The 25,628-nt window shown below is 51.9% G+C and overlaps 2 protein-coding genes across 6 annotated transcripts in view; both read left to right on the forward strand.

Moving 5' to 3' along the window:
• Positions 1–1,454: 1,454 nt before the first annotated feature.
• Positions 1,455–11,755, forward strand: ZDHHC19 (zinc finger DHHC-type palmitoyltransferase 19). Its single transcript, XM_032630185.1, has 8 exons — positions 1,455–1,653; positions 2,004–2,125; positions 2,683–2,822; positions 3,659–3,831; positions 4,237–4,342; positions 10,265–10,350; positions 10,695–10,899; positions 11,544–11,755. The coding sequence occupies exons 1-8, from the start codon at positions 1,514–1,516 to the stop codon at positions 11,661–11,663; spliced, it is 1,092 nt and encodes a 363-aa protein (XP_032486076.1). The 5' UTR covers positions 1,455–1,513; the 3' UTR covers positions 11,664–11,755.
• The window catches only part of TFRC (transferrin receptor), a 119,959-nt gene continuing 98,547 nt past the window's right edge, over positions 4,217–25,628 (forward strand). For 2 of the 5 annotated variants that reach the window (XM_032630178.1, XM_032630181.1), the window contains exon 1: positions 4,217–4,342. The gene's annotated coding sequence lies outside the window, so the exon portion shown is untranslated. The remainder of the gene's footprint in view (positions 4,343–25,628) is intronic. The other 3 variants (XM_032630182.1, XM_032630184.1, XM_032630179.1) reach the window with 2 other exon arrangements.

A 25,628-nucleotide genomic window follows, 5' to 3' on the forward strand; every position in this document is an offset into this window, starting at 1 on the left:
CCTGCAGGCGGGCACTGGGCAGCACAAGACTGGAATGACAGGACGCGAAGAGTGGATGCAGGTGAGAGACACGTCCAAGTCAGGTAAGGCAACGATTCGACTCTGAAATATGTTTTCAATATTCGTATTCATTGGCCCTAAATCCAACTGTTAGGAATCTATCGTAGGGAAACAGTTGGAGATGCAGGCATGTGGATAACGGCAGAAGGCACCGCTGGAACAAAGAATACAATGAAGTGAGGGAACAAGTTCTGTGAATATGTGGCAGAGAATTCCAGGGAAAGAGAAGAGCAAGTGTGAAGAACCCAGGACTGGACTATACCACGTGTGTTTGAGGAACAGCATGGAGGCCATTGGGCCTGGCGAGTGTGGAGTGAGTATGAGGCTGAGTGTTGGGAAATGAGGTCAGAAAGTTAGTGGGGCCAGATCAGGGAGGGCCTTGAAGGCCATGGTAAGGACTTTGAACTTTACTCTGAGTGGGCAGCGAAGCAGTTGGAAGGTTCTAATCGGAGGCCATGATCTAAGTTTTAAAAGGACAGTTGCTGCATCTCAGTGGACCCCTCAGTTGGTTGGTGGTAGCAGATCTGAGGCTAATTGGTGGCACCCAAGTCACAGGCCTGTGTGTTAGCTGCAAGAGAGGCTTTGAATGCAAGTATCTGGCATTTTCAGGTTCAGTTAGGATGGAGAAAGTCTTTGCCCTTCATCAAGACTTACAGTTCAGGGATCCTCCAAACACAGAGGGGTTCAGATGCTCAGTGACTAAAATAAATGACAAATATCAGTTGTATGTAACAGAAAACCCAGTTATTTTCTCACATAATAAACAGCTCAGAGGGAGGCGGTTCAAGGCTGGGGCAGTGACTCAGTATCATTATTGTCATTCTGTTCGTGTCCCATGTTGACTTATTGCCTAATGGGTCGAGGTGGACCAAGCCCAGCACGTCCAGGTTCAAAACAGGAAGAAAGGGGCAAAGCTGCACCAACTGTGTCTTTTCCCCCTTTTATCAGGAAAGCAAAAGCCTTTCTAGAAACGCTCAGACATCCACTTATGTCTCATTGACCAGAATTGTGTTGTGAAGCCAAACCTGGAAACAAGGGAAGATTTAGCTGCCTCCTCCCCCAAAGTGCAATTTTGTAACAACAACAAGGAAAAAATGGAGATAGAACAATGAACACCGTTTGCTTTAGCACTGAGCCTGAAACGGTGAGTAGCACCACCCAGCTTCTCCCCACGTGTTGCTCTAATCTCATGTAGTCTCAAACCTCGCAGGGGCAGGACCTCTCTGTCCCCAGCACAAGTAGGGGTATGGTTTGCTGTTGGAAGTGATGGTCACAGACGGCAGACAGGGCTGCTGAAGAGCCCCTAGCCCCCACTCTCCTCAGCCTCTGTGATGTCACACTGGGACTTCTTTCCATCCACCCTGGGCTGTGGCTTCTGAGGCTGCTGTGGCCATGGGGCTCCTGGAGCCAGCAGTGGGGAGGGAGTCTGGGGGCCCTAATCTCCCCTGGGGCCATGGGAGGGCCAGCCATGCCGCTCTTGAAGGAGCCCCATAGCCCGCCTCAGGCCCCACCCCCCTGGATCCTCCCGAGCCTATTTGCCGCCTTCAACGTGGTGCTGCTGGTCGTTTTCAGTGGCCTCTTCTTCGCATTCCCGTAAGTCTCCCACACAAGCTGACAGCTTTCTTACAGAGCAACAGAAAGGAAAACACATAACGATAGTACGGAGGCAGGGAGAGTACAGAAGAGGGGTCAGGGAAAGGAAGAGGTTCTAGGCAGAGGGAACTGAACGTGCGAAGGCACAGAGGTATAGAGTGCTTGGTGCACCTGGGAGCTGCGGGTGGCTGGTAATACTCGATGACCTTTGGTAGAGTTTCTATGGATCTGTCACCAGCCTGGATATTTAGACCAGGATTTATGGTCTGTGGGTCCTGACCCGGTGGACTGGGTCCTGGGGGGAGCTTCAGGCCACCCCAGATCAGGGCTGACTCCTGCTCTGGTCTCAGTTGCAGGTGGCTGGCCCAGGACGGGCAATGGGCCTTTCCCATCATCACAGGCCTCCTCTTTATCCTCACCTTCTTCAGTCTCGTTTCACTCAACTTCTCAGACCCTGGCATCTTGCATCAAGGTGAGACATTGGACCCCTGGGAGAAGGAAGCAGCACCCGAAGGGCTCCTGCCTGCTGGGATGACTCCTAAAGTGCTCCTTCCATCTCCCCGCCTGGGGCCTCAGGACCCCTTCACCCCATGTCCTCATGTGCTCAAGCCCTGCATCTGGCACTTCACTTCTCGAGCCACGGAGGTGTGGAAAAACAGAATTTTGGAGGTTTTCCAGTAGCCTTGGAGGGGAGGGCTAGGGTAGGCTGGGTAGAGAAGCCAGCTCTTCACAACCACTCAGTTTCCTCTTCCTCCTTCCTACCACACAGATTCCTTAAAGCATTGCTCACACTGGCAAAGGCCTGAGTTCTCAAATAACTCCTCGGGCTGGAAACCCACCTTCCCTTTGACTGCCAGCCTCTCTAAGCTTGGCCAGCTTGCTCAGTGGGGACTAAGGATTCCCCTGCCCACCTGGTCCCCACCCTTCTTGGAGCCCAGTGATGCTGTGGGGCTGCGTGCCCACACCCTTCTGCTGCAGCAGACTGACGGAAGGGCCTCTTGCTGCTGCTCAATCCCTTTCCCATGCCAGGCTCCAATGAACAGGGCCCCACGATGGTACATGTGGTATGGGTGAACCACAGGGCCTTCCGCCTGCAGTGGTGCCATAAGTGCTGCTTCCACCGCCCGCCCCGGACCTACCACTGCCCCTGGTGCAACATCTGTGTGGAGGTAAGTGCCCCTCTCACCTGCCCACCTACCCTCCCAGCACCTGCCTGGGACCAGGAGGCCCACTCACATGGGGGCCTGTGGTCAGTGTGCAACTACTTCCAGGACTGCTAAAGACCAAGGGTGGCAGTAATTTCCAGTCACTCTTGGTCACTCATACAAGTCACTGCCGCTGTGCCTGCACCTTTCCTGGGAGGCTGGCCCTTTCTTGCACTGGTGCTGACATGCAGAGGGGCATCCACATCTATGCTGGGCCTGGTCAGGCCAGGGGAAGGAAGGATACCCCTGACTTATCGAGGGCTCACTGACACTAGATGCCCGAGGCCCTCAGGCAGGTTGCAGGCCTGGCCAGGGGAACTTTGCCTGTCCTCTTCTGGCTGTCCAGGCCAGAGGGTCTCCTGGTCTCCTGGGCTCTAAGTGCACAGCCTGCAACAGTTTACCAATGTGCTGTCTTAACTGGTCCTTACAACCCTGGGAGACTGGCTGAGCAAGGATGTTATTATTAGGCTCATCCAGTGGATAAGAAAACAGAGGCCCAGAGATATTCTATGTCCTGCCTGAAGTTACACCAGGATGTGTCCCAGAGAAGACTAGCAGGCCCCGGCTCTAAAGGTCTCTTGACATGAAACTATGTGAGCCACAGAGCAGTATGGTGCTCTAACCACAGAAATGCCAGAGTGTTAGGGACTTTGTGGCTCAGTGTCTCCCTAGGAATGGGAGCCAGTGCATGAGGCCAAGGGCAGGTGGCTTAGAGGGTGGGGGTAAGGCCTCAGATTTGGGGGCGATGGAGCCCAAGTCAGAGGTTGGGTCCTCGAGGTCCCCCTCTCCCTCTCACCTAGGACTTTGATCACCACTGCAAGTGGGTCAATAACTGCATCGGTCACCGCAACTTTCGCTTCTTTATGCTGCTCATCCTGTCACTATGCCTCTACTCAGGTGCCATGCTGGTCACCTGTCTGATCTTCCTGGTGCGCACGACCCACCTGCCCTTCTCCATGGACAAGGCTATTGCGTATCTGCTGGGCTGTGGGACCCACGAGGGGAGCTGTGGGGAGGGCGGGGACAGCGGAGGAGGAGGGTCACGGGGAGGGCGCGGTGCAGAGGTAGTGGTGGGCGGGGTTTTCCGCGAAGCCGCTCGGGAGGACCAGTGTGGGACTAGATGACGGTGGGTAGAGTCGGGCAGGTGGGTGGGGATAGGAGGAACTGCGAAGGGGTGAGCATCTAGCAGGGTCAAGGAGGGGAAGTGCTAGAGGTGGCACAGGGGCCTGGACAGCAGGGTGAGGTGAGGTTTACACTGGGATAGAGCGCAGAGAGAGGGTGGGCGGGGCTCGTGGGCGGGGCAGTTTGGGGTCGGGGTGGGTGAAGGGCGGGGCCAAGGAGGACTGGCCGGAGGCGCTGTTCCTTAGCCGGTGCGCAGCATCGTGGTGGCTGTACCCGCCGCCAGCTTCCTGGTGCCACTCTTCCTGCTGCTGCTGATCCAGGCCATGTCGGTGAGCGCGGCCGAGCGCTCCTACGAGGGCAAGGTACGTGGGGCCGAGCGGGGCGCCACTATATCGGGCTGTGGGTGGTCACCTTGCCCCTTCCGGACTTCCGCACTTTCCGCTTTCTGCTACGCCCTGGTCCTTGATGGCCTGACTTCTCTCGAAGGTGCCTCATTAGCCCTTCCAGACCCAAATTCAGCTCAGATCTCACGTCCTCCTGGAGCTCGGTGGTCACTCTCCTTCCTGGGTGCGCTGCGTCGAAGGTGCGCTACTGTGTGCTAGGCGCGTGCGCATTATTTTGAGCTATGGGCGGGAAGGTAAGGCTGCCTCCTGCGCTTGTGTTGACAAGGAACCGGAAATCAGAGTAACCCTCGCCAGACACCCGCGAACACTCTGGGAGAGGGGCCTCCCTACGTTGTGTAGCACAGACTCAGAGAGAGCACTGAGAGTTCAGTGAGGACTTCAGTGTAGGGTAGGACGTGCCACTTAGTGGTTTCGGACGGGCATAAATCGAGGGAAGGGCATTGCAGTGATGGGCAAAGCTTGCAGAAAAGCTGGGAAGCCTGAAAGCCTGTGGAATGTTGATAGGATGATGAGGAAACAGTTCTATTTGGAGCAGCTGTGGCATGGGCAAGTGGTCTGCCTGGGATTGGCCAGATTTAAAAGGCAAAGAAGTCAGGTGGATAATTTAACCTTGGTGCAGTGGAAACCCGGGAGCCTTGATAGGGTTTTTTCTTTACATACAGTAAAACTTACCCTTTTACGTGCACAGTTGTGTGAATTTTGACCAACTCATAAGTCCTGTAACCACCGCCATAACCAAGATTTAGAACAGTTCCGTCAACCCCAACACCCCCACCCCCAAATTCCCTCATGGCCTTTTGAGTCAGTTTCTTTCCCTATGTGCAGCCCCTGGCAACCACTGATTTGTTTTCTTTTTTAAAAAAATGTTTATTTTTGGCTGCGTTGGGTCTTTGTTGCTTCACCGTGGACTTTCTCTAGTTGCGGGGAGCGGGGGCTACTCTTCGTTGCGGTGCGCAGGCTTCTCATTGCGGTGGCTTCTCTTGTTGTGGAGCATGGGCTCTAGGGCACGCAGGCTTCAGTAGTTGTGTCACACGGGCTCAGTAGTTGTGGCTCGCGGGCTCTAGAGTGCAAGCTCAGTAGTTGTGGTGCATGGGCTTAGTTGCTCCGTGGCATGTGGGATCCTCCCGGACCAGGGCTCGAACCTGTTTCCTCCGCATTGGCAGGCGGATTCTTAACCACTGTGCCACCAGGGAAGTCCCCACTGATTTGTTTTCTATCCCAATAGTTTTTCCTTTTTCAGAATCTCACATAAATGTAATCATAGCTTTTTGAGTCTGGTTTCTTTCACTTAGCATAATGCATTTGAGATTCATCCATGTTGTTGCCCACATCAGGAGTTTCCTCCTTTTTATTGTTGTGTGGTATTCCATCATATAGCTGTGCCACAGCTTGTTTACCCATTCACCAATTGAAGGATATTTGGGTTGTTTCCAATTTGGGGTGATTATAAATGAAGCCACTATAAACATTGGTGTACAGGCATGTGAACACAAGTTTTCATTTTTGGGGGGGTATATACTTAAGGCTGGCATTGCTGGGTCATATGGTAACTGTATGTTTAGCTTTATAAGAAACTGCCCAATTGTCTTCCAAAATGGCTGTACCATTTTGCATTCCCATAAGGAATATATAAGAATTCCAGTTGCTCTGCATTATTAACATTTGGCTTTGTCAGGTTTTTAAAAAAATTTAGACAGTCTAATAAATGTGTAGTGACATTTCATTGTGGTTTTAATTTGCATTTTCCTAATGACTAATGATTTTGAACATCTTTTCATGTTCTTATTTACCATCAGTATGTCTTAGATTAAATATCTGTTCAGTCATTTGCCCATTAAAAAAATTAGGTAGTTTTCTTAATATTGAGTTTTAAGAAATCTTCATTTATTTAGGATTCAGACATGTGTTTTGCAAATATTTTCTCCATGTCTGTGGTTTGTCATCTCATTTTTCTCAACAGTGTCTTCCAAAGATCAGAAGTTTTAAATTTTGAAGTATGTTATCAGTTTTTTCTTTTCTTTTTTTAATACATTTTCCTTTTATTATTATTTTTATTTATTCATTTATTTGGCTTTGCCAGATCTTAGTTGCAGCACATGGGATCTTTTAGTTGTGGCACGTGGGAACTTTAGTTGCACCATGCGAACTCTTAGTTGCGGCATGTGTGATCTAGTTCCCTGACCAGGTATTGAACCTGGGCTCCCTGCATTGGGAGCACAGAGTCTTAGCCACTGGACCACCAGGGAAGTCCCTCTATCAGTTTTTTCTTTTATGGATTGTGCTTTTGGTGTGTAATTAAGAAATCTTTCCTTAACCCAAGGTCACAAAGATTTTTCTCATACGTTTTCGTTTAGAAGTTTTACAGTTTTAGGTTTTATATTTAGGACTATGATTCATTTGGGGTTAAATTTTGTATATGATGCAAGGTATGGGTCAAGATTTTTTTTTTTGCTTATGGGTTTTTTGTGTTTTTTTTGCGTATGGGTTGTTCACCATTTTTTGAAAAGACTATCCTTCCATTGAGTTGCCTTTGAACATTTGTCAAAAATCAATTGAATATAGAGGTGTAGGTGTATTTCTGGACTCTCTGTCCTTTTACCGTACCATACTGCCTTGCTTAGTAGCTTTATATTGTCTTGAAGTCATACAATGTGAGTTCTTCAACTTTGTTCTTTTTCAAAGTTCTGTCGGCTATTCTAGTTACCTTGATTTTCCATATAAATTTTAGAAGCGGCTTGTCAATTTCTGCAAAAAATGTTTGCTGAGATTTTCATTTGGATTGTGTTGAACCTAGAGATCAATTTTGAAAATGGACATTTTAACAATATTGAGTTTTTGAACCCATGAAAGTAGTGTAACTCTCCATTTATTTAGGACTTCTTTGATTTCTTTCATTAGTGTCTTACAGTTTTCATCATGTAGATCTTGACTACATTATGTTAGATTTTTTCTAAGTATTTCATTTTTGTGTGCTATTATAATTTTTTAAAATTTCATTTCCATTTCTTTATTATTATAAGAAAATACAATGGATTTTTGTATATTAGTCTTGAATCTTGCAATTTTTGTAGGCTCACTTATTAGTTCTAATAGTTTTTTTGTTGATTCTACATAGAAAATCATGTCATCTGTGAAAAGGACAGTTTCATTTCTTCCTTTCCAACGTGTATGGCTTTATTTCCTTTTCTTTTCTTCCTGCATTGTCTCGGACTTTCAGTACTGTGTTGATTAGGAGTGGTAAAAGTGAACACCCTTGCCATGGGATTCCTTCCACATGGCAATGACTTGACTAAAGGCTGTTTTAGGAAGACTGTCGTAGGTCACATCAATGAGGGAGGGGCTGGAGACCTTGAGACAGCTGAAAGGACAGAGGAACCCTCTTTGCCCACCATGTCCCATCCTTCCAGTCACCACTTAATCACTCCACCCCACCCATATCTGGTTCCCAGCCCACCTGTGACTCCTGTGTGCAGCCCTGACTTATCAGCTCCCTGTGGTCTGCATGTCTCCTCTCTCCAGCCTCAGTCCCTCATTTCAGCCTCTCCTGGGCAGCATCCTCCCTTCCCACATCCTGTGGTTCTTCTAGCCCAGGTCAGGCCATAGGCCTGCCCTCCCTCCCCTGCTCAGATGGGGCTGTCCTAATACAGGATCTCCAGCCTTAAGAAACCTAAATGTGATCTGCACGCTGTGATTCACCAGGCAGGGCTCTTTCCCATTACCAGAACCCATGTCAGGCATTTCACACACCTCAACTTTATTTCCTTCTTACCTCCATCCCTTGACCACAACTTCTGCTGGGCCACTTGCTTAGATCACAAGGGCTCTGGAGCCAGACCACATAAATTCAAATCACAGCTTCACAACACACCAGCAGGGAGATCTTGGCTGTGTTACTTAGCCATCTGGTACCTCAGTTTCCCCATCCGTAAAAGGGGACAGCATGGGTTAATGTGTGTGAGATACATAGAACAGTGGCTGGTGTGAGTAAGTGCCCCATAGGTCATCATTATTGCCATTCCTTCCCATCATCAGTACACATGTTCTTGTCTCTCACATCTTAAAAACAAAGCAAACATCCCTTAACATCACAGGCCTCCCCTGTTGTACTCTCCCCTCCAGCACAACCAGATTTCCTGAAAGCATTGGCTGTGCCCACTAGCGTCGTTCTTCACCCTCCTCAGCCCACTTCAGCCCAGCCTCCGTCCTCACTGTCATACTGATGCTGCACTCTCCAAGTGGCCAAAGCCAGCGGGCAATCCTCAGACTAATCTTTCCAGGCTGCACAGAGCAGCATCTGAAACAGAACGTACCTGCTGTGGCCCTTCCCCAGCCTCTCAGGGTCCAGCTCTCTCTGCTGCCCTGGGCTGCTGCTCCCCTGCCTGCACCTTGGACTGTTGGCCGGGCTGCCTGCTCTTCTCACCAATCCCCTCTCTGTGCTGCCCTGACCACTCCCCAACTGCCCTCAGCACCCTGAAAGTTAAGGCTGGCCTTGTTGTCTGTGGTGTGTCCTCAGTCCCCAGAGCAACACCTGGAACAGTGTTGAGATCCCCAAATATTTATGAACAAATGAGTGAACCTACCAACAAAGGAATCCATAATGCTTTGGGAGAGAAGGAAAGAGAGAAAGAGAGAGAAGTCTGACTCCCCAATCCCTGGGGAAGAAGGGGAGAGAGAGCAGAGGCAGCAGGGAATTGGGCAGGAGATGGGGTGAGTAGATACCCACTTTGGTTTTGGTCTGTGGAGCATGAGGGCGTATGAGATACAGAACTGGAGCAGGAGACCAGGCCTGAAGCCGGTGAGAGAGGACGGTCTGGGAACTTCCGAGCTGTTGGATTCCATTCATGGATGAGGGTCCCATATGGGGAGAGGAAGGGCTCTACTTTATTAGTCAGTTCTTATGAATTCATTAAACAGTTCCCATCCCTTTAAGCACTGAGCAGTCAACATTTTTCTATTCTTTGTGTACATCTAGTAAGTCAAAATTTATTTCTCTAGATTTAAAATTCTGATTGTAAATTTAATCAAACTCTTCTAACCATTTAATTAAAATTGAGAGTAGAATGCCAGTTTCCCTTAAGTTCTTGAAACACCTTAAAGTAGGGAGAACTCAAAAAATCACAATGGTTAAGGGCATGGGACACAGGGGAGCTGGTGGTGGGCAGAGGTGCTCTTGGGCCACTTCAGGACGTGACAAACACTTTGTAGCTAAGGCTCTTGAGGTCCCCATGAGACTCAGCCTGTGCTGGGAAGGAGGAGGGGGCGAGGCTGATGGGCAGAAGGAGGCGAGGAGGAGAAAACCTGGTCAAGAGTTTCCAGGGGAGGACTTGACCTTTGGGCTTGACATTGGTCAAGCATTGGGTGCTCAGGAACTTCAGCCCAGATTTCCAAGGCCATGTGATTTTGCTTAGGGAAATAGGATTAGGCACCACAAACTGTCCTTCCAGATAGTGAAATTCAGTGAAGGCACAATTTGAGGAAAGAATGAGATGTGGGAAAGTAGAGGAGTTGAGGGAACATGGGTGGAGAACTGTCTTTGGAGTAGTTTATCAGCAAAAGGAAGATCCGAAAGGATCTGGAAGGAGGTAGCAGGAGGATGTGTGTGGCCAGATGAGACAGTGGGGGAGGACAGTGCAAAAGGGGATACAAGGTGATGGGGAGGGATCCCTGAGCAGGCAGGAGAGGTGTGTGCAGTGCCAGAGCTGCTCAGAAGTGGGCTGGGGACGCTGCGCCTGACTCTCCTGGCTCCTCTGTCCTTGGAGTCTTGCTGCAGCCCTGGGCTGAGCTGACCGGTGCAGGGAGGGCCAGTGGGGGTGGCCTGCCCAGTTTTGCTGGATCTGAGCTCTTCTTCCTGTCCTCGACCCCCCCCCCATCCCCACCCAGTGCCGATACCTGGAAGGACACAACCCCTTCGACCACGGCTGTGCCAGCAACTGGTATTTAACAATTTGTGCACCGCTGGGACCCAAGTGAGTTGGCAAAGCAGAGGCCTGAGCGGTGGCCCCTGGAGCGGGTGGGGCAGGGTGAAGCTGGGGCGTCTCCGCTGGCCCCTTAGCATAGCTCCCAGCACCTTACGCTCACTATTCTCCTTCTTTTGGAGTTTTCTCCAGGGTATTGTGGGAGCATCTGGAGCTTCCCCTTCCTTGCCTCTGTGGGTTCTTGCTCCAAGAAATGGGGTTAGAGGGGCATGGCAGCCTGGATGAGATTGGTGACAGCTCCCTGCAGGGCCATGCCCAGGCTGTGTGCTCCCCAGGCTGAGGGGGACAAGGCCAGGAGGGCCACAACCACTCGCATCTGGCTTGTTGCTCCCCAGGTACATGGCCGAAGCTGTCTGGCTGCAGAGAGCAGTGGGGCCTGATTGGGTGCCCAGGCAGAACCCTCACTTCCCGATGTGCCCCTCCACGCTCAGTCCCCCAGACCTCCCTGGGCCTGGGTCTGGCCCCCAGTCCCAACCTCTGGGTCTCGACCAGCCAGGCAAGGGGCCCCCAGGGAGTGGTGAGGCTGCAGCCTTCCAGGAGGTGAGGAGTGTGTGTGCGTGCGTGCGTGTGTGTGTGTGTGTGTGTGTGTGTGTGCAGCGTGCATGTGTGCCTGTGTGTGTTGGGAGGGGGCGTCTGCAGATTGTACAGGTGTTGGGAGAAGCCCCCCAGTGTTGGGCTGGCCCTGAAGCTGGAGCACTTAGAGCTCGAGAGAGGAGCATTATAGGCTTGAAGAGTGTTGACAGTAGAGTCACAGGCCTCCAGAATACACCAGGGGTCCCCGGAGACACAAAGGGAAAAGGCCGCACCACTCACTTGCTGGGTGGCCTTGGGTCAGTCACTTACCCTTTCTGGGCCTCAGTTTCCTCAGCTATTTATGAGGCTTGAGACTAGTCCAGTGGTTTATAATTGGTGGGGGCGGGAGAGGGGGAATTCCTTTACTTAAAGGCGCCTTCTACTCTGAAGCCCAGTCTATGAACCACGTGGAAGTGGAGCATTAAGAGTGATGTAGGGGTTGGTAACCCACAGCCCCTCCAGAGCCCCTGCAGTGACATTCTGGGGTGCCATCCCACTCCCTTTGCTCTGCCTGTTGGTGGGTGACAGTCTGGGCAGCTTCTTGCTCCTCTATGGGTGGCCTGCGGGGCGGGGCTTAGGGAGAGCCCCCATCCCCCTCACCGTGTGTTTAGCTCCACGCCAGCCCGGTGCTGCCCCTGCTGCGGGAGGCCCCCAGACGAGGCTCCGCCTACCTCTTGACCTTTCGCACTGGGAGATGCCAGAAGCCCCCGCAGCCGAACCTCACCTCCTGAGCCCTTTTGGAGACCTCTGTGCCCTGCCCTTGCCCACTCGCCTGGCGGGAGTGCTGAGAGCCCCCCCCCCCCATTAAATACCCTTTGCCTACCTCCTACAGCTGCCCTGCTGCACTGTCTGTCCTCGATGCGAGGGAGTGTGGATGAGGCGGGCTCTGAAGGGCTGGGACGAAGCCCCTGGGGGGGAAGAGCCAGAGTCCTCTGCGACCTCGGGCAAGACACTCAACCTTGCTCTCATCCTTAAAATGGGGCAACTATAACAGCCACAGCGACGGCTGGAGACGATGGAAGAGAAAACCCAGCAATGCCGGGTGTGAGCCCGAAATCCCGCCTCTGCCCTGCAGCACCCCTATCTGGCTGCAGGGGGCGCCCGCCACCTGGGAATTCGCCAAGCCTGGCCCGGTCCGGCCGTGTCCCCTGGAGCCTCGCGGGTGGGCTGGTACCCCTGCCTTATCCCGGGTGGCGGGGGTGGGGGGCTGTGGGCGTGTGTGTGAGTATTCTCCGTCACAGACCAACCCTGCAACTTTCCTGCAGGTGGGTCTCACCCAGCCATTTCCTCCTGCTGGGGAGTCAGATGCTGTTCTGGTCCTGTCCCTGGCGTGGGTCCCAGGCCCTGTGAGTCTGTGTGTGTGGGTAGGTTGGGGTGAATGGAGGGAACCAAGTCAAACTGTGGCTCCTCTAGTGGCCAGAGTGTGACTTTGGGAATGGAAATAATGGCACCTTCCAGGAAGGCTGTCAGAGGTTGAAACGAGGTGGTTCGTGAAAAACACCAGGTACACAGTAGGCATGCAATGAATGCAGCCAGTAGGATTATGATTATTTTCTCCACCACACAGCTAGCAGACCACTCAGCATCCGTCCAAGGACCACCTTCTCAGAATTACCTGGGCCCCAGACCACGGACTCAGAATCTCAGGGTGGGGGGAGGACAGGAATCTGAATTACCATCAAGTGCTCCATGGGGTCCTACCACCCTGAAGTTACCGAATTGCTGCCTTAGGAGGTGAAGATGGACACTGACCACACTGCTTCCTTTCCCCCGTGTACCCAGGTGAAGTGGGGTGCGGTGAAGGTGAGAGGGAAGGACATCACCAAAGGGTCGGATGAGCACCCCGGGGGCCTGTGAAGGTGTGTGTCTGTGTGTGCACATGTGCTTGTGTGTTGGGGGCCCGGACTGGGGAGGTGGGTGACCTACGATGCAGGATTCGGCTCCGTTTCTCTCTACGCTGGGTCGCCTTCGAGGCTGCCCTCCCCTCTTCCTCCCGCCCTGTCTGTGGCAGCCCCAGGCCCAGCCTCGCCCACCCCTGTGGCTCTGGTTCTCTGGCTCCTGGCCAGCTTCATTCAACCCAGGGACTCCAGTTCTTTCTCGCCTCCTTTGCCTTGGTCCCAGGGTCTCCCCAGTCCCAAGCCCCCCTTGGGGTTCAAGCCTTTTCTCCGCTCTCTCAGGGTTAACCTTGGGTTCTGGGGAGGGATGCAAGGTACTCACTGCCATAGAAAAAGGCAGCCCAGTTTTAGCTTTGTTGTAAATGGCCTCAGTGGCCACATTTAAAATCCTTAGGGCCCACGTTTACAACTAAAGCTGAAGCAGGTTTTCCTGTCTGGGAAGCCCACAGTCCATGGTCACAGGGTGAGGGGACGAGGGCATGAGACTTTCTGAGCCCCAGACCCCAGGTGTGTATGTGATACACAGATCTGCGTGAGTGGCCTCTCTGTGTGTGTTCAGCTCAGCCCAGGCTGCTCAGCAGTGAGGAGAGGCCCTCAGTCCTCCTCCCAAATGGGAGTCCTCAGGGTGGTCTGCGCCTCCGCCAGAGAGGAAGAAGATTCAGGAACCTGGGCCAAAGCCTAGATGGAGGGCTATTCATGGAACTGGCTGGGTGCCCAAATGGTGCCTGCCCAGAACCCCAGCTCCACAGGGCGCTGAGAAGGCCAGGCCACAGAGTCTGGGGTGGCCCAGTCCTGCCTGACCTGCTGCCGTCCTTCTGTGGTCCTGGCTGCTTCATCAGGACCGCACCTACCGGGTCCCTGTCTCCAGCTCTACAGGGGGCTCACTCCGTCTCAGGCAGGGCCTCGCAAGTCCTCAGTCACACGTGAGTCACCTCCCCCCACAGCCTGGGCCTCATTTTCTCACTGGGCAAGGACGTAACCTTCCTCAGATCTCAGAGATGGCCATGTCCCCTCCTGCTCTGGGATGTAGATTCTGGGTCTCTGGGCCCTCCCAACCTGAGGTTTCTAGAATTTCTTTAGGAAAGCCCCTTGGATCAGGCTCTTCTGCTCCTCAAGGTGTAAGCAGACCTAGCTCACCCTTTCCTGTGACTCCCCACACCATCTCCCCTAAGCCTTGGGCGCCCTCAGAGATTCTTTCCGGCCAGGCTGGAGGCCTCAGTTGAGCTGCACCACCTTCCCTTTCTACCTCCACGTTTCTGCCGAACCTGCCCTTGATGCCCAGACACACCCCTCGCAGTCCTTGGCCCACTGATATGGGGAGGGGTGTTATCAGGGCCCAAAAACGGGGCCAGCTCTCCACACACAGCCTAGAAGCCCTGCCGTCCCTGCGTTCCCTTGGACAGGAACCAAGGAGTGGTTTGGGCCCCAACCCTGCAGAGCTGCCAGGTGCCCACATGTCTGGAGCCCCTCTGAGAGGTCCCCAGGCCACTCCTGGAACCTGAAGAAAGGAGGGGGAGCCTGGAAGCAGCCACCCCCTTGCCATCTCTACACCTTTCCTCCATGACCTTCTAGAAGGTCAGAGTGTACGTGGGGTGGGAAGAGCTTTGGGCCAGTTGGGAGGCCTGGGTGTCACTCAGCTTTGCTACCAACTAGTATGTTATGGGAGCGAGTCTCTTCCCCCTGCTTGGCCTCAGCTCCCTCGTCTGTAAACAGGATGACCATGGTGGCTAGCTCACAGGTGGCTACAGGATCCTAACTCTTTAGAGCTGGAAGGGACTTAGGGGTCACGTCATCCAGCTGCCCCTCCACCCTCAATTTCACAGATTTTCACTAGAGAGGGAAGGGATTGCCTAGGGTGACACGGTGTCCAAGCCAGGCGCGCTCTCTCTGTTTCCGGGCTGCCTCTCCCACTCCTGCTCCAGGGACCATTTCAGAGGAGGAAGGCCTTGAGCAGCGTCCTCAGGGCCCCCCTACCAGCCCCCAGAGAGCCAGGCAGCACGCGTTAGCACAGGGCCTGGGGACCTGATAAGAAGGTAGGCTTAACCCTGACCCCAGCTCTGCTGGGAGCGATAATGACGCCCTGCTGCCTTGTGCTCAGCCCTGCCCTGCCCTGCCTTGCCCACCCCACCCAAGGGGGCCCTGCCAGTGGCTGAGGGTGGGACAGATAGGACAGAGGAGGTGGCTGCAGCATGGGATCGGGGGGCCAGAATCCTAATACCTCCCAGAGTACAGGCCCCTCACTGGCTGACCCTCCTGGGCACCCGGGCACCGTGCCTCACACCCAGGTGATGCTCCAGCGACGCCCACGTCCTCCTCCAGTTCCCGCAGGCTGAGTGCGGTGGAGGGAAGAGGCTGGGCTGAAGGTGTGCCAGGCCTGTCCTGACTAACAAAACTTTACTGAGCCCCACCGGGCTAGGGCTTGGGCTCAGTGATTCACATGATCTCCTTTAATCCTCACAGCAACCCCCGAAGTTGTTATTCTTGTCTTAGAGTTGCGGAAACCGAACTGAGCAAACAAGCCACTTCTCCGCGGTGGCACTGCTTCTAAGTGGCAGAGCCAAGCTCCTTTAGCCTTTGTCAGGACACTGTGCTTCACAGGCAGTTATATTTTATTTCAACTTAGAGTAGTGGCTAAGGCATGGGCTCTGAAGCCGGCCGGACGGCCTGCTTTCCTGCTGTGTAATGGGATGAATCATTGCCTCTACTGTGCCTTTATGAGGATTCGGTGTGCAGCGCACGTGGAGAGCTTGACCCCAGCGTGGGCACGTGGTAGGTGCTTACTCAATGGTAGTGATTGTCGCTGCACGAGGAGCCAGGTGATGCCTGGGTCGGGACTCTGTGACCTGCTAGGGCCTTTGTGATGCCAGTCACAGTGGCTGCCTTTTGGTATGGGTTTCCTGGTGGCCGGGGAGCAAAGGAGAGGGGCTGCTTCGGAGGGGAGGTTTGTGGTGTTTTACAGAAAATCAAGCAATGTTTGTGTCCCCCCGGCCAATGGGGAATGGAGGTGTGGGCTGAGTGTGTTCAAGGGAACAGCAAGATAACCACCCAACGGCTCTGCCCGCCTTCATGGGAGAGGAGGTTTCCGCTTAAGAAAGCACCCTGTTGCATCTATTTCGAGGCCGGGCAGTGCCCGGGCTGAAGGAAGCCAAAGCTGTGGTCATCTGAACCCTGTGTCCGGGCCTTGCTCAGAGCCACCGCTGCCGCTTCTGCCAGCTCTGCCCTCTCTCTGTAGCCTCCCATTCCGTCTGTCTGTGTCTGTCTTTGCCTCACCTCTTCTCACCTTTCCACTCCATCTCCTCTCTCTCCTCCCCCTCTTCCTCCTTTCACTGTCTTCCACGCTCTTCCTGTGTTCACTCTGTCTCTCTCCCAACCCGTCACCACCTTTCCTGGACAACAGCTTCCAGGAACATAAAGTAAACGCTCTGACAATTTTCAAGTAATAACTTTCAGCTGTGATTCTTGGAAGCCCTTGGGCCTGGGCATGGAAACCTCCAGAGCTCTGGGCCAGGCCAGAGGCAGGGCCTGCACAGGGCGCCTTTGTCTGTCTCTGGCCAGGGCCTCCTCGGAGCCAGGCACACGCTTTCTCAGCTGCTTCTGGTCGGGACCATTTTGCTGCTGACGTTGGAGATCCCCACACTGGAAGGAGTATTCCCACATTGAATATCTAGCTGATTTCTCAGTGAGAAGAAAACCAAGGCACCGGCACTCAGGGAGAGGTTTAGCAGGGTTTGCCCTGGGGTCACGCAGCTAAGTAGAGGCCAGACGAGGCTGGGTCCCCATCTCCTGCTTCTCAGCCCTTTCCACCACCCGCTGTGGATCAGAGGCCGAATGGGTCAGAGGCCTGGACTGTAAACAGGAAGGGCACTCTTTCTTCTCCTGGAGGCCTGGTAACTTGGCTCCCATAGGCAAACTCACAAAAGTGACAACAATAGTAACAATCATTTTGGTGCTAACTGTGGACTAAGTGCTTGGCTTGTATTATCTCATTTAATCCTCAAAATGATTTGTGGGGAAGATGCTATGACTTTTGTGGGCATGACCTTGGACAGTCCTCGGGCCTCCATCTCCCTATCTGTAAGGACAGAGTTTTCTGGAGGATCCTTGGGGCTATTCCTGCCCTGCCCTCCTGGGAGTCCATGGCTTAGTGGCCAGGGAGGAGGGTCCTTGGTATGGGCACAAGCCCTGAGGTGGATGGGGTCCCGGGCGGAGCTTATTCGAGGACCTATTAGGGTCTTGTGCCTGAACTTCATCTGTCCCCTAGTAGCTGGGGTGGGGAGAACATTAGGTCACCAAGCAAGAGTACCGATCCCTGGGCAGTACCGATCTGGGCTGGGAAAGTCCCCTGACCAGTTGTTCCTAGGTATCTGTTCTTCAGCTCCTGACAAACACAACACGGAAAGACACTCTCCTTCTTGCCCTTTGCCTGGCCGGGCAGTGGGATGCCAAGATGGGACATCAGGAGACCTGGGTTGGAAAGCAGGGTCTGTGCTTCCCGGTGGTGTGGCCCCGGGAAAGCCCCTAGCCTCTCAGAGCCGCTGTTACCACATCTGCAGAAGGGAAACTCGAGCCCAGGCCCGGCTACCTCTGGCACTTGGGGGTGACACAGTGTACCATGGGAAGGTGCTCTGGACTTTTCACTTCTTCACACCAACCACAGCCCCACGGGCACGGGGCTTCTGGAAAGGGAGCAGCGGGAGGGCCAGATTGGGCCTGGGGAGCCTGGCAGGAGTAACTCCCTGCCCCTCTGTCTACTTTTTCCCTGCCGTTTTTGCAGGCTCTGGATTTGGATCATCTGGAAGTGGCCAAGGCTGAGGATGGGCCGCCTCACTTTAAATCCCAGCCTGGGTCACCTTCCTTGGGTGACTTCTCAGCTCCCTCTCTTCCCCACCAAGTATCTGTCCCGAGGGGAAGAGCTGGCTGGACTTGGGTTTGGGGCAGGGATATGGCCCTTTCTGCTCCCAGATGGCACCCCCATCTGCCAGCCACCCTGAGCCCCTGGGGTGGAAGCCTCTGGAAGGCCTCAAGGTCTGGTTGTGATGGCTTGACTCTGAACCCTTGGCAGGGACATGGGCTGCACCCACCTTGGCCCAGGGGCTCCATCTACCCTTTGGTCTTTACTCCAGACCAAAAAGTAAAGGAGGTTTGTTCCTGAAGCAGAGACCAGAAGTAGGCACACAGAGGGCTCTGTGCTTTGGAGTTGAGGCTTTTAAAGAGTTGTTTTCTTTAAAGATCCTGCTGCAGGAAAGAGAAGCCCCAAGTCAAACATTCCTGAAACATGAATTTCAGGTGGCTTTAAAGGAGGACTTTGTTTGGTTTCTGTCCCACCCTGATTCTGCTCGGTGGGGTCTTGGGCACTCATCCCTGGGGGTTGATGGAGGGTCCACACCCTTTCAGGCTCACCGTCCAGCCTCACCGGGAGGTTCCTCAGCACCAGATCCAGCCTGAAGGCCTCTGGTCACAGCCAGGCCCCAAGCTTGCTCCCAGGGGACGGTGGTGCACATCCATCTCAAGAAGGGAAGGCCACTGTCCGTCCGTCCTCAGCTGCGTTCCCGCTGCTGGCCACACCCTCTTTCTTGAACTCTCTCTTTACCCTTGATCTCGGGTATCTGACACACTCCTGACTCTCCTCCTGAGTTAGGGATACTCTGTCTATGACTCTTTCTCTCACTTCCTGCCAGGATCTCTCCCAGGTCTCATCCTTGGGGTGTGCCCCATCTTGGAGAACTCACTCATTCCCTTGCTTTCAGCAGTGCTGGGCCTGGCCAAGCCTCCATCTTCAGGCTCTCAGGCCCTGCCAGTTTCCCAGGCTCTGGCCTTAATATTCTTTTATTTTTTTTTATTGGGGCATAACTGACAAGTAAAATCCTAAGATACTTAAAGTGTACAACATGATGATTTGCTATCTGTATACATCGTGAAAGGATTCCCCCAACACACTAGCCTTAATTTTGTATGATTGAATTATTCCCTTAGAGTCCTACCAGAGGCTCAGGGTCTTTCCAAGCCCCAGCACCAGGGGGAAGAGAGAGAAAAAACAAAGGCAAAACCAGCCGTTGAATGAAAGAGACACTTAGTGTGAGGGAGCCTCTGAGCAGGGTGCTGGGACATGGATCCAGGGGAGATGGCATCTGGATGTCCCAGATCTGTCCCAAGTCTAGTCCAAAGAGTGTCCCAAGGCCAGCCTTGACCTCGAGAGAAGGAGGATTAGAGGAATTCTCTGAGCAGCCTTGTTTGCCTTCCTTGCCCCTGGGTCCCTTCTGTGGGGCCCATGGTAGGACTGGGTGGGTATGGGGAGGAAGGGCACTTGGTGAAGGGATATCCAGAGGAGGGTACCTATCAAAGACTTATTCCTGTCATTCATGGGGAAGCTTATAAAAAGACTGAGGCCTGAACTGGGATAGTGGGAAAACAAATCCATTCATTCATTCATTCATTCAATAAACACTGAATAACCACAACATACCCAGGAGGTAATGAAATTAATTTTTAAAAGAATGTGTTCATGTATAATTTAATTTAAATTTATACTATATTAGTTAAATCATACTATATTTCAATATAATTTAAAATTATATTTATGTAGTTTTAAAAGACTGGAAGCAAATTCATCAGATACTCTTGGTGGATGAGCAAGTGTTTCCTAATGAAAGGGATTCCAGCTGCCAGTCTGGGTGTTCGGACACCTGATTTCTAGGCCCAGCACTTTCTCTGCCAGGCTGTGTAACTGGGAAAAGCCCTTCCCCTCTCTGGGCCTGTTGCCTCATCTGTGCAGTGAGAGTGTGGAACCAGAAGATCAGTGGCTCTTTCCAACTCTGACATTACCTGAGAACAATGGGGACGAGGGGGTTAGAGACACTTTCATCGCACGGCCAGCTGCTCTGCTTTGCCCGCCCTCACTGCAGGCCCCTCTCCTGCAGGGCTCCACGAATGGGAGGTAGTGGCCCCCCGCAGCCTGACCAGCTGTGAGGCTCTGATCTCAAGTTACAATCACTCCTCTCACCTCTTTATATCCACTTTGAATCATGCAAGACCTCTTCCACCCTTCAGTTGCAGCCTTATGACCTGGATCGAAGGGGGCTATGGCAGCAGCCTCGATGGCTCTGAAGGAAGTGAGGGAGCCAGCCAGGCTGGGACGTGACATGTGTTGATTACCTGTCGTGTCCCCCCAGCCGTGTGCCCGACTCTGTGCCTGAGTTGTTCTGTGGACGTTATTCTCCGCAGCAGCCCTGGGTGGGAAGTGTACTGCCTCTTCAGTAGCAGATGAGGCTCAGAGAGGTGACGCACCTGCTGGGTTGCACAGCTGGTAAGTGGGGCTCCAGGACTGGAACCGGCTGTCTCAGCATCAGAGCTGAAAGCAGCCGGAGCGCTAGGCTGCTCTTCCCAGGACTGAGGGGGTTTTCTAGCTGCTTTCAGATGCTGCACCTGCCCCCACTTCCAGAATTTTGTACATGGTAGCAGGGGTTTAAATCCACTTCTGGTTCTACCCACTGGAAACACACTTCTCCTCCCGAGAAAATGCCTTTCCCTCCTTGTTCTCGGCCTCTGAGTCCCCCTGACTCCCCAGGAGTCGGCAGGTCCAGTACCTTCTGTCATCTTTCTGTGGAGGCCAGAACTCTTGTTCCAATGGGAAGCGGCCTCTTGAGCGGGAGAGAATTTAGGGTCCCTGGCCATCCTGCCGGCCCCTTCGCAAGGAGCTGGCTCCCGGGGACCTGCTTCTTCCTTACACAACATCCCGACTTGGTCAACTGTCTCTGTCCTTTTTTCTCCAGCCTGCTCCCCACTGGCTGCTCTGTGCCCCCCACCCCACCTGTTTTTCGTTCTTTTTCTTTAAATTCTAAAATAGGAGTGCAGGGGAAATTATGTCCACTCTTCTATCTGGCCTCAGATTTTCAGGCAAGCATTCAAGATGAAAAGTAATTTCTTATCAAGTGCTATTGTTTCAATTACTGGTGTTACAACAATGTTTTTCTAGTGTTCACTACACATGTTCAAGAATTCTGGAGTGTCGTGGGTTAATTGGCCCTCCTTGGACTAGCCTGAGTACCTGAATACCATAACAACCCTATTTCAGTGGGAAAATATCTTTTGACCGTATCTTGGGTTATACCCTAGTTGGAAGTCGGGGGCTGCTAGTAATTAACAAATTCAAATTGGCTACATCTCGGGTAGGATTCTTAACTTTGTTTATTTGGCTTATAGTCCATACTTCCCAGCACTGTCCCAAGTATCAGATGAGGTCAGATGGGAACATGCCTGCTCCTAATAGGTGCCAGCAAGTATCCCTCATTCCTCCCCCTCCATACACATCTCAGCCTCTCCGAACCCCAGTTTCCTCATCTGTGAACTGGGGTGACAGTCCTGGAGTTGCCCTGACTAAGCTCACAGGGAGGCAGAGCGTGTGAAAGTGCTGTCTAAACTGACCGTGCAGGGCACAATTACAGGGTTGTTATATGCAGGCCCTGTGCACCACTTAATTGACTTGTTTTTGAAGCGATGAAGCTCCACACCCTTAAATCCTCGCTGGGCCAGGCTGCTCTGAGCTCACGGAGTCAGGCCCTGCCAGCCCACACAGCTTGAGAGACCTGAGCTTAACGAAGGCCAGATCTGCCCTCGCCCCCTTGCCCGGTCTCAGCCATCCTGACACTTGGTCCTCAGGCACCGACTGGCAGGAGGAATGCGCTCTGACAGTGGCCTGAAGTGGGACTCCCAGGATGAGCTGACGTCTCGTTGCAGCCAGGCCCTAGCGCTCCCTTGTCCCCTGTGCCCCCGTCGCCCTGCTTGGGGGCGGAGGGCGCTGGTCCAGGTGGCCGGCAACTCCCCCAGGCAGAGGTTTCCCATGACCCACAGCCACTGCACCCTGCCTTGGGCACGGGCTCCAGGCTGCCTATCTGTTACCTTGGGGTCTCCCAAAGCATGTTGCAGCAGCCCGCATGTCCCTTCCCCAGGGGACTTTGTATATCAGTAGTTAAGCATTTATGGCAATGAGTATTAGAAAAGAATATAGGTGTCTCAAAAGAGGCCTGTCCTGACCAAGAATTGAAGGATTTGGGGACAGGAGTTTTTTAAATGGGTCAATTGAAAGGAATAATTGCGTGGCCTCAGTGTTCTTTAGCAAAGTGTATTTTTTACGGAGTGAGATGATTTAAAGTTGATTCAGTGACAAACACCAAGTAAAGAATAGAGCAGGTGATGTGCAGATATGGTAAAATTTGTGTTGGGAAATTGAATGACTGAAGTTTGGGAAACACTGTTTTCCCATTTAACGCTCACAACAATCCCGTGAGTAGGTGTTATTGTCTTGTTTTCCAGAGGCAGAAACAGGCGCAGAGAGGTGAGGCGAGTTGCCCAAGGTCACTCGGTGAGGGGGTGGAGGAGCTAAACAGTGGCCGCGACCGATCTTCAGGAGGGTGGTAGGGTGGTGCCTGCAGGACCACTGAAAGTGGGGGCAGTGGGGCCGATTCAGAGCTCACGTCTCCTCTCCACAGGGGAACTGTGCCAGTCAGGGACTGGTCCTCCGACCAGAAACGGTTGCATCAGACTGGCTGATGTCACGCCTGTGGCAGGGCAGATAGCGAGACTGACTGGGGACTGGGGGGAGGGGATGGTGGGAAGGAGAAGCAGGCAGATACAAAAGGCAGGCAGAGGCCTGCCAGGCTGGGCCGCACAGGGATCTAGGACCTGGAGGGGGAACTAAGTGACTCGCCCTCTGAGGTTCTTTGAAGCACTGGTCTGGCCTAGAATTGGCCTCCAGCAGGCCTGTAACACACAATCTGGCGATAGGTGAGGATTCAAGTCAAAGGAAAGCTGTAAACTTTGCAAACGGATCCCCCCACCTGCCCAGACCCACAGACACTGTCCCTGCTACAGCTGCCCCTCTCCTCTGACACACACACACACACACACACACACACACACACACACACAAACACACACACACACACACACACCATGAATGACGTGGGGTCAGGGCCCTTCCTATTTGAACACCTTTTGTTCTGGTGTCTTTTGTAAAACCCTTAGGGTGTGCTTTCACCTTTGGAATGACTAGTTACTGATCTGTCTCTCTGTCTTTGTTCTATTGTCACCATAAAGTTTAATGGTTTAAAAGTCCCTGGCTGAGACTTGCCAGAGTGGTTCAAATAGAACAAACAAGTAAGGAGGCACCGGATGAGCTAGCTCTCTGCAAGGGGTGGATTTGCTGGGTGAAAAGCAAAGGGAGGGAGAGAAAGATGAATGAGGTGGCCTTGGCCTCAAGGGACTTGGAGCACCCTGAGGGGGAAGAGAAGGGAGCTTGCTTGAAGCTTAAATGACCAGCCAGCAGAAGATTTCAGTAAGACTTGTCAACTGAAGAAGAACACACAACCTAAAAGTCACGACTTGTGTTTTATTCAGGGACCTTACTAAAGACTATAGCCCGAGAGACAGCCTCTCAGATGACTCTGAGGAAATGCTCCAAAGAGGTAAGGGAGGTGCCAGGATATTTGGGAGTTTCCATCGAGAAAAAAGAAATGTAGTCAAACATCAAAAGATTATTGCTAATCATAAAAAACAGATACCTCAAGTTAATGATTTTAGTGCCTTTCTATGTATGGGAAGATGCAAGAGTCTGGGCTCATTGAAATTATTCCTTTGACATGTATCTTATCTGTCCAGGGCCAGAGTATCCTTTTTTCTTCATCCTGAATTTTCCTCAGGGCACACTGTTGGGGAGGCTACAGTGTCTGATGGCTTGATGGTGGGCAACATTAGTTCTTTTTTTTTTTCAACATCTTTATTGGAGTATAATTGCTTTACAATGGTGTGTTATTTTCTGCTTTATAACAAAGTGAATCAGCTATACGTATACATATATCCCCATATCTCTTCCCTCTTGCGTCTCTCTCCCTCCTACCCTCCCTATCCCACCCCTCTAGGTGGACACAAAGCACCAAGCTGATCTCCCTGTGCTATGCGGCTGCTTCCCACTAGCTATCTATTTTACATTTGGTAGTGTTTATATGTCCATGCCACTCTCTCACTTTGTCCCAGCTTACCCTTCCCCCTCCCCGTGTCCTCAAGTCCATTCTCTAGTATGGAGAATACTAGTATAAAGTCTGCGTCTTTATTCCCATCCTGCCCCTAGGTTCTTCATGACCTTTTTTTTTTTTTTAGATTCCATATATATGTGTTAGCATATGGTATTTGTTTTTCTCTGACTTACTTCACTCTGTATGACAGACTCTAGGTCCATCCACCTCAGATAACTCAATTTCGTTTCTTTTTATGGCTGAGTAATATTCCATTGTATATATGTGTCACAACTTCTTTATCCATTCATCTGTCGATGGGCATTTAGGTTGCTTCCATGTCCTGGCTATTGTAAATGAACATTGTGGTACATGACTCTTTTTGAATTATGGTTTTCTCAGGGTATATGCCCAGTAGTGGGATTGCTGGGTCGTATGGTAGTTCTATTTTTAGTTTTTTAAGGAACGTCCATACTGTTCTCCATAGTGGCTGTATCAATTTACATTCCCACCAACAGTGCAAGAGGGTTCCCTTTTCTCCACACCCTCTCCAGCATTTATTGTTTGTTGATTTTTTGATGATGGCCATTCTGACTGGTGTGAGGTGATACCTCATTGTAGTTTTGATATGCATTTCTCTAATGATTAATGATGTTGAACATTCTTTCATGTGTTTATTGGCAATCTGTATATCTTCTTTGGAGAAATGTCTAAATGTAAGGCCAGACACTATAAAACTCTTAGAGGAAAACATAGGCAGAGCACTCTATGACTTAAATCACAGCAAGATCCTTTTTGACCCACCTCCTCGAGAAATGGAAATAAAAACAAAAATAAACAAATGGGACCTCATGAAACTCAAGAGCTTTTGCACAGCAAAAGAAACCATAAACAAGATGAAAAGACAACCCTCTGAATGGGAGAAAATATTTGCCAATGAAGCAACTGACAAAGGATTAATCTCCAAAGTTTATAAGCACCTCATGCAGCTCAATATCAAAAAAACAAACAACCCAACCCAAAAACATTAGTTCTTTACTGAAATGGAAGACAACACTTTTTGTCAGCAACTTGAAGATGACTGACCATAGAAGGGTGGTCACAGTGAAGTACATGACGTCCTCAGGGGCTGGAGCCCATCCTTGGGTGAAGGGTAGAGTGTCAGAGAGGGTTTCCTCTTCCCGGAACTGGTGCCAACTGAAGAAAGCTTGGTCTCACCTGTGTCATGTGAGGCTTAATGCACAAGTCACAAAACACATTCCCTGATGAGCCAGGTAAGGCAGGAGATATCAGTGCCAATAGACAGATGAGGAAGCTGAGGCTCAGGGAAGCATGGTAAGCTGCCCAAGACACCAGACTAAGTCAGTAAAGGATGCATCCAGACCCCTGAAGGCAAGGCCAAGCCAAAGATTGGGCTGGGCATGGGGGATGGGGAGGGCACATGTGGTTACTCCTGGGTCTGCAGAAAAGGGACAAATAAAAGAAGGGAAGGGTAATAAAGTATGGTCTCTGCCCCCCAAAAGCAGCTGCAGGAGAGGCAAGCTCAGGTAATTCACAGCAGAGTATCAGAGAAGGAGAGGGAGGCCGGGAAGGGGGATATGCAGGGGGAGTGGGAGGGGACACACTTGTTGGCGGGGATGGGAGGGAGAGGGGCACAAATGGTGGTTACCGCTGGTTGAGAGAGAAAGATTTCCGGTACTGGGTAAGAGAAACCTCAAAAATTTTCAATTCCAGAACTGACTTTCTTTTTCAGAGATCATTCAACTCTCTTTAGTTTTATCTTTTTTTTTTTTTA

Source organism: Phocoena sinus, chromosome 4, assembly GCF_008692025.1.
Source record: "Phocoena sinus isolate mPhoSin1 chromosome 4, mPhoSin1.pri, whole genome shotgun sequence".
NCBI lineage: Eukaryota > Metazoa > Chordata > Mammalia > Artiodactyla > Phocoenidae > Phocoena > Phocoena sinus.